We start from the raw sequence: 12,222 nt of genomic DNA, 5'->3' as shown, positions 1-12,222 counted from the left end.
TTATAGAATAATGTCGCATATGATATATAGGTATTTATAACAGCATATTATTCACTTCATCTTAAATTTAGTTATTGCAGCAATAAATCTCAGAACTTCGATATGCATTTACACTAGCGATGATATTTCATTAATTCTTTACATATACGATTGGCTGCAAGTCCTGCAAGCTTCAAAATTTGCAACAGTAAGCTTAGCTGGGCTTTTTACACGATAAAAATTGCTTGCTGAAGATGACTTCTGCAAGTTGTTTAAACCCCGATTTATTTATAAAAAAATAGTAGTAATTAAAATCATAAGCTTGCAACATTAAACTGTCATTCGAAACCAACTCGATTGGACAGTTGACGTCTGACAGTAATTCGTGTGTTCTGTGGAAATTCGAAATTCACGAATTACGTGAACAGTGTAGTTAAGAATTTCTTTAATATTAAGAAAATTCTCATAAACAACACTGCAATAATAAAATAATAATTATCGTCTATAATTGAATAACTCAGTTTCAGTGCGTGTTAAGTTTTAATCATACAGGATTTTAAAATCGTAAGTAAAAAATACCTTTTTTAATTCGCTATTAATACTTTTTTAATTGTCATAACCATGAAGGTTATCTAAAATAGACTTTGCCCTATGCGCTAAAAATAACTTTTTCTGCCATATTTACTAACATGTGCTGTCATTTCCCCTTGTGTACATAAATGCATACGAATGATGCATTCAGATGCATTATTGAGTGATGTTTACTATAACAAGAAATGTTTATTCAATACATATATTATGAAATAATTATCTATATTGATAAGATTAATTCAAGTATGAACCTCTCCATTTGTTTGAGTGTAGGCAAAGGCACATTTATAATAAGCCAAGATTACAAGATCAGTGCCTTTTTGATGTTATGTTCTGGGTTCAATGCTAAGGTCAGGCAATAATGTGCATTTTTATAGTAATAAATGTGAGTCAAAGGTTGGAATTGATACTCTTTGGATTTAAGTTTAAAAAGTCATCATGATAAACTATTAATGTATGACCTCTGATCACCTAACAGGTACATGGTTATAAAACTATAAAAGGAAAATTTATCCCCAAACTGGGCACAGTTCCAATAATATATTTTCAAGTGGAAAACCAGAGTCTTAAGATTTTGTGATACATCAACATACAAAAAGGTTGCGCTTATTCGATGTATACTCAATCTACCGTGAAATAGCAAAACATCAATATAAAATACTTCATATTTTTTCATGTTCATTTTTAATGCCTATATAAATATGTTATTTGTGTATTAATAACTAAGGAGGCTGTGACATCTTGTTACACCAACATTTCAAATAAGACAACTTACTACCAATTAATAATAATAATAATAATATCAGCCCTGTATTATATACTTGCCCACTGCTGAGCACGGGCCTCCTCTACTATTGAGAGGGATTAGGCCTTAGTCCACCACGCTGGCCTAGTGCGGGTTGGTAGACTTCACACACCTTCGAAATTCCTATAGAGAACTTCTCAGATGTGCAGGTTTCCTCACAATGTTTTCCTTCACCGTTAAATCGAACGATAAATTCACAAAGAATACACACATGATTTACTACCAATTAGTAATAACTTTTTGCAACACAAATTGCTTCTAATGTCCGGTCTATAACTAACTATACTGTTTAATAATCAAAAACTGAATCGAAAGCATTATCAAAAACTGAAGGTCGACGGAAATGTATCTGGTCTGATAGTAAAGAACAAAAATGTTGGCTTGACTTCACCTATCAATGAAGATCTTAGTATCTTTTAAGAAGCTCAGCCGTTGTTACATGTAAATAATAATATATAATATCAGCCCTGTATATACTGTCCCACTGTTGGGCACGGGCCTCCTCTACTACTGAGAGGGATTAGGCCTTAGTCCACCATGCTGTAGTGCTGATTGGTAGACTTCACACACCTTCGAAATTCCTATAGAGCACTTCTCAGATGTGCAGGTTTCCTCACGATGTTTTCCTTCACCATCTTTGTTACCGATACTGTTCAATGTGTATGAGATAAACACAATTTTATGTCATCCTGGGTTTGAATATAATACTAGAAAAACAGTAATCTTCAATAAATACATTATAGTTTGTGTGGATTTTTGCACATATTGCAGTTTTATATGTCATACTTTTAATAAAATAATGACCCATTCCAAAATTGCCAAGTTGTGGGAATCGTCAAACAACCAATTTCTGTTTGTGACCTTTTAGTTTTTTCATACTATAGATTTCATTGTTTACCTACCTTTAACAAGGTCAATTTTATAACAACTTGAAAATAAAAGGTAGCAAACAATAATTAGTTTTCCGACAACTGCCACAAATTAACAATTTTGAAATAGGTCATTATTTTATTAACACTGCAATGTATATTTCATATTACTAATTATTACTTAAGTTAGTTAACGTTCATACACTGTCTCATTCATATAACTCGTAACAATAAAGCAGTGACATTAACAAGCTTATTTTATTTGTACACCCCATACATAGTCTGAGCAAGAAAATAAAAACCTCTGTATTTAGTAAAATATGGAACTAATTTCTTGTAATTTTTATTTCTTATTTTATTATTTCAGGAAAGCTTACAGACTAATAACTTAATAAATAACATAGTATAGGTAACAATTATTTAGCTAGCTTGTAAAATTAAAAAGGCAACGCAAACTTGACCGCACAGAAGGTTTTCCCTGGTCAAGGTAAAACAATAGAATGAGAATTGGCAGTCTTGAACGAAACGTCGGAAACACTTACTTAATGTAACAACAAGGTTTTAAGTCATGCCTAATTTCCACTACCTCATTTGCATACTTAAAATAAGTATGACTAATGCACTGAGGTTGTGTGGTCGAATCCTGGGTCAGGCCAAAAAATAATTGTGACTTAGTTTTTCCATATTAAAAATTACTCAGTCGCAGCTCTAAAGGACATTGCTGGTGTAACCCCATGCCTCGAGAAAGCACTTAAGCCACAACAAGAACTGATTAGTTACTTTCGTAAAACCATAAACTTAATAAATTTTTGTGAGATAAATTAGCAAATATAAGTTGATATTGTAACTGAGTGTGGATGACCAACACCTCAGTCCACCCCATGACCATGAAGGTTGCAGTCTTCGAAACGGGAGAAAATTGTAATACATATAAACCGCTTATAATAATAATAATATCAGTCCTGTATCATATACTGTTCCTCTGCTGCTCGGGCCTCCTCTACTACTGAAAGGGGTTAGGCCTTAGTCCACCACGCTGGCCTAGTGCGGATTGGTAGACTTCACAAACCCTCAAAATCCCAATAGAGAACTTCTAAGGTATGCAGGTTTCCTCAAGATGTTTTCCTTCACCATTAAAGCAAGCGATAATTCATAAAGAATACACACATAATTTTTAGAAAATTCAGAAGTGTGTCCCCTTGAATTTTCTGAACCTGCAGACTTAAACCGCTTCATATTATTTTAATATCTAACATTCGCGTAAACATAAGAAATCATTATCATAATATAAATATTTGTAAACAGGAATATGCTTCGTATTTTTATCCTGTTCATTGCCGTGTGAATGTGAATGACCAGCGTAAGTGTGCTAAAAATAAAAACAAAGAATGTTTCGAATATATAAAGTGTAGCAAGTATAGAAGAGGCATTAAAAAAGAATTGACATTTAATTTTTTCAACAGACTCAAATGTTTATATTTTATGAAACTAGATTTAAAATTATGAGACCCATGTTTTTTCTGTTTTCAAAACTCTGATATTTCATTCATGATTTTCACTTTGAATTTTGTTTTATTCTAAAACGACGTCAGCACCAGATGACGTCATATATACGGCTCAAGACGCAATGATCTTTGCTTTGCCGTAAAAAAGAAGTGAAGTGGCAGTTTTTTTTGTCTCTCTCTCACTCTTTCAAAGTGACAGTTGTGACGTATCTATTGTAATATTGACATTTGGCAGTGGAATACCAAACAATACTTTGTAATTCAAGGTGTTGGTATCTACTGTTTATCGGTCGTATCGCTTACCATCAGAACGGCAAGCTCGTCTTGTCATTCAAAGCAATAAAAATCTGTCACTTTACGTAACTACTACATAGCAGTGCCGAAGGGTCCATCCAACCCGATGTCGACTTTTCTTTATGTAGAATCTAATTATCATTAGAACGATTTCGGACCGCATTGATGCATATAGTGTGTTCAGAAAGAGAACTGTCGTCGGATTTGAGGTCTCTACTTTGCCGTGAAGCATCTCAATGTTTCCCGGCAAACATGACAGCTACATTGACATTTACGTGTGTCACAGGAATATAACCTTATATCCTACATAATAAGGTTATTTTTCCGTGACACGCGTAATGTCCTGTAGCTGTCAGGTTTGCCGGCAAACCAGAGAGGACCCAGGAGTTGACCTCTTTTGTTCAATTCTAGTATGTTTCTATACAAAAAATCCTTAAAAATAACACGCAAGATCGTTTATAACAAGGCAATACGACATGACGAATGAGTTTAACATTTACCCAATGCCGGGGAAGGGTTGCTGTGTAAAATTCGAAAGTTCACTTTTCGGCCATGACGGTTTTCTTTCTGAACAAACTATATTAGTAACTGTTTTGTGTTGGGTTCTTTTTTGGTTCCAACTTTCGCCACTACATACAGTAGCGGATATGCAGTCCTAGCCGGTCTAGGCCTTGTGCCGCCCCTTTCTCAGCACCTAAAGATTACGAACATAAGGTACGCGAGCCTTTAATACATTAAGATACTTTGTATTTGAGTTATTTCTTGTATCAGTCTTTTTTGGCCCGATTTACCGCCCTTGGCCCGGACCTACTAGGCCTTAGGGCAAATCAGCCACTGACCACATAGAAACACACTATACTGTCTTATATAGTTACTAGTTGACCCGACAGACGTTGTCCGGTCTTAACTATGAATTTGCAGCGCGCATTCTGTCAACCGCTGACAGTTATTTCAAACAATTGACAGTTATATAAAATTAATATTTTCGTTAATTTTTCTTAAATTTTCTAATTATCCGCGTAGTTTTTGATTTTTTTCTTACACACGAACCTTCTCCTGACAATAACAAACACAACAAAAAAAAATAGTGAAATCGGTCCAGCCCTCTACGCGTGATGGCGTGACCAAGGGAAATAGGGATTAATTTTTATATATATAGACTAACGCACACAAATAAATCATAAACACTCGTCTGCTTTACACTACAACTTTTCATATACCTGCGCGTGCGCATTCGCTTTATACTCTAGAAAGAAAAGGTCGTACAAGCCTCGTTTTTTACTGTGTAAGTGATAATTATTTTTTTCGTTAGTAACGCATTGATAGCATTATGATAAAAATCTCAATGGGCCGACAAGCGATAAGAGAGTGCGTAACATACGTAGCTATACGTGTGGCAAGACCAGCGTAAGTAGACCTGCTGGTGAATGGTATAAAGCAGTGCCGAAAGGTCAAGTGTATCCAGTAGATAGAAGACACAAGTTGCTTAATCGAATTCATTACGTATAATAATTTATTGCCATTTAAGGAATGATAAGACGGCCGTAGCCGAGTTTTGCTAATGGTGTGAGGATTAAAAAAAAAACCAAAAAGCGTATTGAATGACATTCATATTTATTTGCTAAAAGAAAGTCAGTCAAACACTTCATTTCCCTTGGGGAAGAGGGGGTAGGGCGGGGGTGAGAACCCCTATAATCAATTATATAATCCCCCTTAATCAATAATATTTATTAGTGAATTATATTAAAAATGTAGTTTTGTAAATTTAAAAAAAACAAACCCATAGAGCACCTTGATCCAAAAAGAGGTAGGCAGAGGTGCGACCAGGGCGCCCTCTTTTCATATCTGGCCCAAATTTCAGACTCCGGACCGATGCTAAGCAGAAAAATTCAATATCACTGCCCCATCTGGGATTCAAGTCTTCAGGATATTTGCTGCCTTTTATAATTAAGTAGAAACCCTGAGCCTTAGAAGCGACGGTAGCCTAGTTGGGTGTGGAACGGACTGCCGAGACGAATATCCGTAGGTTCAAATCCCAACACACCATTGACTTTTCTAAAAAAATATGTGTGTTCTTTGTGAATTATCGCTTGCTTCAATGCTGAAGGAAAACATCGTAAGGAAACCTGCATACCTGAGAAGTTCTCTATAGGAATTTCAGTGTGTGAAGTCTACCAATCCGCACTACAGGGTGGTGGACTAAGGCCTGATCTCTCTCAGTAGCAGAGGAGGCACGTGCCCAACAGTGAGACCCAATCATAACGGCCCTATGTCTACGCACTGCGAAGGCTGCCATGCCGTCAGCACTGAGAAACAGACTTGTTATCACAGCAATGCTCCGTCCTTAGATAAATAACGTCTATGAATAAGGGGGTTTGACTTTAAGCTTTTTCTCTTTCAGATGAGGTTGCGATAGTGGCCGTGTACAATGGCGGTCGGTGAGGCCCGCGTCCCCATTCTGCATGATGAAAGACCCGCACATCATGGTGAGTACCTGCAGAAACTCCGTAGTCCTGGTATAATTCCTAGTTATTTTAAATCCATCCAAAGGTTGTCTGGAAGAAATCGCCGATAGCGATAAGACCGCCATTTGTACTTCCTGTTGTTTCATCATCTCTGTTGTATATTTATTTTTCCCTACGGTGTTGATGGACAATAAAGTGTTTAAATAAATAAATAAATAATTTAAAAATTTTATAAAAAAGTCATGTCTATTCAAAAACAAGTGATATGTGAAAAAAAAATCTTTATTATATACTGTCTTGCTGCGTAATGATATCTTCTATAACTTTTATAAACTATGTACGTTATATAAATTGTAAAATAGAAATCATTAAAACTGTTAAAAAAATTACAAGTTATAAGGCAATGAAATTAGGTAGGAGGGGTGTCGAAAAACAGAAAAGGGACGAAATACTTGCATGTGACATCAGCGGGCATTATGCTGCGTGTGAAAGAAAGAGATGGAGCGATATCCCCACTCCACACGCACTCCTGCACGTAGCAATATATGAAATATTAATTACTGCCTCATTTGTTATCGAATTTTAATGCTGTTTTCACAGCATATCTCTTTTGTACTAATTGTTACATATTAAAAAAACACAAATCAAACACAGTCAAGTACCTTATTATAAAAGTGGTCTATGAGAAAACAAAGATTGGTAACCTCTGTCCTAAGGGATGCTTATCAGTTAGATAAGATGTATATGTAACACGTGTTTCCCAAAATCGTTCCGTCTCACACCAGTTTCTATTCTACTTCAACTTTCAGAGTTTTCTCTGACTCTAGCTTTTTTGCTCGGGTTTATTGACCACCCGCCCTGATACCTTCAGGGAAGAGGTGATTCAGTCTCCCTGTTGTTCCCCGTGTACGAAAAACGTGTCCCCTAACACTCTGCTCAATATAATAGACGTATGGATTGCAGCTTGTTTTTGGAGCATGTTGATCTATCTATCCTACTAATATTATAAATGCGAAATTTTGTGATTATGTATATATGTTTGTTCCTCTTTCGCGAGAAAACTACTGAACGGATTTGGCTGAAACTATACTGTAATATTGGTTGTACATCAGAATAACACATAGGCTACAATTTATAATGATTTTGTGCAATTTGGTCATAATATATCAATACGTATCAAGTAAGTCCGGAAGAATTATCTCGGAAAACTCTTTTACGCGGGCTGAGCCGCGAACAAAAGCTAGTTAATATACATATTACAGGTGGTAAGAGCGCATGTCCGGCAATATCAGAAAGAACTTAAAAGTCGAGCATTACACTAAAAATTATAATTCAAGCAAACGTTCTTTTTTTATTGCTTTGAATGACGAGACGAGCTTGCCGTTGCCATGGTAAGCGATACAACTGATAAACAGTAGAAACACCAACACCTTGAATTACAAAGTATTTGGAATTTGGAATTCCACTGCGCTCGCCATCCTGAGACATGAGACGTCTCAATATGTCCAGTAGTCACACTGGCTGCAATGTTCAAACCGGAACACAACAGTGACTACACACTGCTTGCTAGAAATAGACATTGCGATGGTACCTACGCGGACTCTTACATATGAGAGACCTACCAGTAATTAAATAAATTTAAAAACAAACAAACCTCTTGATAATGAGTGTAAACTCCGCGTGTATATTGCAATGATAAGCGTCCTTGTCACTGATAACGGTGAAGATAACATCGGCCAGGTTAAAAGTTTAAGTCCAATGATATATCGAACTTTTTTTAACATTACGTTTGTTAGCCTAACGAGGGCTGGCTTATACAAACCGGACTAGCGTGTGAGCGCTTTAGACGTACTCAACCATTGACGTATATTCTATAGACACGAACGTCCATATAAACTATTTGTTCAAAATCTGAACTAAAATGGCAAAACGTCACTTATAACCTATTTATTCACTTGAACAAATAATTATACTTATTTGACTAATATTTTTTATTCAAATCCAGGTTTACATTTAGACTCGAGTTCTTATATCATGAGCGCCACTCAACAACCACAAGCTGTCAATATTGACCATACTAAAAGTTTGAATGGATTGCAGTTCATTCAGTAGAACATAGTGAATGTTCGGAACGCCAAATCTAGTACGTAGTACATATATATCGAAGTTAGCAACCCTTGAAAATTAAGCGACTTGATGGTAACCCACTAACGGGTTACGAACCTCAGCTCTCGGTCACTAGGAGATGAAACATCAACGATTATGTTAGATCAAACTTATTGGAACAAACGCTTAGTAAAATGGCGACCCCTCAAGCACAGTTGGCGATAACTTTAAAAAAATCCCTCCCAAATTAAAACGGCAATTAATAACATTTCAAAATGTAAACGTGCCTAAAACAAACATACCGTTTGTTAATTTTTCTACTGTGAGTTCGATTATGATTTTTTTTATATTTTTTTGATACGTAATTTCGAAGAAAAAACTTAAGAACGATAAATGCGATATGACGTCATACATACTTTGGTTGGTATGGTTGGTAGGTTGAATGAAGTTGTTCCTTGGTCCACCTTACTATTCATTTAAAAAAAACTAAGACACCGTCATTTGTGAATATCAAATGTCAATACTCAGAGTCAATATTACAATAGGTCCGTCACGAGCTCAGGTCACGAGCTCAGAACAATGACAAGCATAGAAGTAACACTATGACATTTGAGTGTACTCTGTCTTAAACAGCTAGAAATTTAATTGTGTTGCGATCCCTTCTGACATCTTATCGATATCGATAGATGCTTTGTCTATCGGCTATGGTAAATTCGCAGACCTGCTAAAATACCGTTGCAAATTGCTATTTTAGATAAAGGCTAAAAAAAGATATCAAAACCCTGATTTGGAATGCAAGTACCAAAAGAAGTCTGGGTATATAAAAGCACTCGTTAAGAAGCTGTTAAATTACAATAAACTATAGAACTACCGGCTTTCCTCGAGGTAAATTTTGTCCAATTTTCATTTGCTATTCACAGCAGTTTCCATGCCTTCCGAAATCATCTTGTTATTCACACAAAACTGGTTTAGTTAGCATTTAGATTATTAAATTAAAAAAATGTTAGAAATTTCGGAACGAATGGAAACCGCTGTAAGTAACAAACAAGAAATCGGCCGGAATTTCGTCTAGGAGAAAGCCAGTATGCCTTCTGTTCTTTTCTGACTTTCTTAGGCATTAAAAGATACCCAAGAGGTGAGATTTGACAGAAGCTACTAAAATGGGACAGTAAAATTAAAACACAGCGGTATCATTCATGCGACATATGTTTGATAGCTTATTTCAATGTTAATAAAACTTTGTCGAAATGCTTAGAGCAAACACGGTGCTGTTTTTTCCAATGCCAATTGGGACGAGCTATGGCAACGATCCATTTTTGCCTCATAGCATCATCTGTGGGGAATCTGCAATGAAACACATTGTATGAAACAAACTATGAAATCAGATAGTTTTCTCGACCCTAGCCTTCGCGCACGGTTTCCAAGTGGCTTTTACCACTACACCCCCGTATATGGAAAGTAAAAGACAATTTATGCAAAATAGTAAACTACAACATACTAACATCTATGTTATCGACAGAATATGCAGCACAACACTATTGAACACGACTACGTAAATTGGTAAAAATGAAAAATACTTAATAATGACTGGATCGAATGACCAACAGCAGATTATAATATGACTACAGCATAATAAAGTATAATTAATAACACTTTTTGCACTTATGTACAGAGTTTAAGCGAATATATTAGGTTTTTTGTTTACTCACCGATGGAAGCTGATGATTTCAGTTTCATTTTCTTTATGAGAAGAATGAGATTTACACCCCACAATAACGCAGGCCATTGCTTGTTCCTAGGGCTATATTTTATTTAAACAGCACTGTGTATTTATTAAAATTAACAACAAAAATATTACAAAACATGTAGCCACTTTTGAAAAGCACGCGCTGAAGTATAACGTAACTAAATTGTGTGGGCGCGTTTGTGACATTGTTTTGAGATTGGCAAGTTGGAACATTTGACATTTTATTTGCTTTTTAATTCGGCATCATAAAGAGGACCAAAGGTAACCATTTGATTATTTTAAAGTGTACGCATGTCGACCTTACCAACATAATATTTGTCTCGTTCTTTTCAACGGTTTTGGCCAATTTGAAAAAATAGGATAAGTATATGAGGGTAATTTAGATTCCTTCTATGCTTGTTCTTGTTCTGAGGTCACGAGGGAGGGAAACAAAAAAACTGTCATTTCACTTTTTTTTAATGCAAAGCAAAAGTCATTACGTCTTGAGCCGTATGTATGACGTCATTTCGTGCTTACGTCGTTTCAGAATAAAACAAAATTCAAAGTGAAAATCATGAATGAAAACAACAAATTTTAGGAAAAATAAAAATAATGGATCTCATAATTTTAGATCTAGTTTTATAAAATGTAAATTATGAGTTATATTTGAGTATGTTGAAAAAATGAAATGTCAATTCCTACGGACGGCCACGAATCGATTCTTAATTCATCGTACATACATTATACCTATTTCTGGAATTAATTATTCAATATGTTGTTATCATTCACTGATTACAATGTCGAATGTATTGATTAAAATGGACACATCTTTGAAGTATGCAATTTTATTACATCTATAATAATTCGTTCCCGATTATGCAATTGTGACTGAATATCGATTTATACTGCCATTAAACCAACAACCGATTTATTTTTTGTAATTAATGTACTGGTGGTCTCTGATGTGAAAGTTCGCCTGGGTAGGTAGCACCGCAATGTCTATTTCTGTCAAGCAGTGTGTAGTCACTGTTGTGTTCCGGTTTGAGACATTGTAGGACTGGACATAATAAGACTTAACATATGTCTCAGGATGGCGAGCGCAGTGGAATACCAAACACTTTGTATTTCAAGGTGTTGGTATCTACTGTTTATCGGTCGTATCGCTTACCATCAGAACGGCAAGCTCATCATTCAAAGCAATAAAAGAAAAACAAATGCCTTTTCTTTTACAGACTCCCATAAGTCCCACCGTGAGGATGCGAGGCCGCGGCTGGGCCACGGTGAGATGGTGGTCACGTCGCTGGTAGCTGGAGCTGCTGCAGGAGCATTAGCCAAGACCGCCATCGCGCCGCTGGACCGCACCAAGATCAACTTCCAAATATCGTGAGTTTATTGAAGGGGGAAATAGGGAGGGAGAAATAGTCTAGTTTCAAAGTGTTAGGGCCTGTTATACTGCTTTTGTGTAACTGAAGGGAGTTTATTAGTCTAGTTTCAAAGTGTAAGGGCTTGTGATACTGCTTCTGAGTAAATGCTGAATGAATCTCACTTACCCAAATTTCGGCCACGGCGGCCAATGTCAACGGAGATCAGCAACAGATATTATAGTGCACGAGTGTGTGCAATACACAAGCATTCTCTGTTCCTTCTCATAGTCCGGTGAGACGAAGATAAGTGATTTAGGTTCACTTCTCCCTTTTTTATCTTTATTTGGTCGTAATTTCATGACCATGTCGCTTCGTACTTCCGCTCTTTTATTGCATTTAAATGCCGAGACGAGTATTCTCGTCTGATGGTAAGCGATACGATCGCCCATAAACAGTAGCAAACATACAGAACTCTAATTATAATTGCGTGACACTGTGCGCTTGTCTTATAATGGCCA

The 12,222-nt window shown here is 36.1% G+C and overlaps 1 protein-coding gene across 2 annotated transcripts in view; it reads left to right on the top strand.

Moving 5' to 3' along the window:
• Positions 1 to 319: 319 nt before the first annotated feature.
• The window catches only part of LOC115454068 (mitochondrial coenzyme A transporter SLC25A42), a 27,334-nt gene continuing 15,431 nt past the window's right edge, over positions 320 to 12,222 (top strand). For both annotated transcript variants that reach the window (XR_005113980.1, XM_037447173.1), the window contains exons 1-3: positions 320 to 543; positions 6,445 to 6,529; positions 11,573 to 11,723. Coding sequence is in view for 1 of the 2 variants with exons in the window: in XM_037447173.1 (XP_037303070.1) it covers positions 6,472 to 6,529; positions 11,573 to 11,723 (209 nt within the window). In the remaining variant the exon portion in view is untranslated. The remainder of the gene's footprint in view (positions 544 to 6,444; positions 6,530 to 11,572; positions 11,724 to 12,222) is intronic.

The sequence above is a fragment of the Manduca sexta genome, unplaced genomic scaffold (genome assembly GCF_014839805.1).
Source record: "Manduca sexta isolate Smith_Timp_Sample1 unplaced genomic scaffold, JHU_Msex_v1.0 HiC_scaffold_63, whole genome shotgun sequence".
Taxonomy (NCBI): Eukaryota; Metazoa; Arthropoda; class Insecta; order Lepidoptera; family Sphingidae; genus Manduca; species Manduca sexta.
Note: the sequence above shows the minus strand (reverse complement) of the source record. Positions and strands in the feature narration are given on the sequence as shown.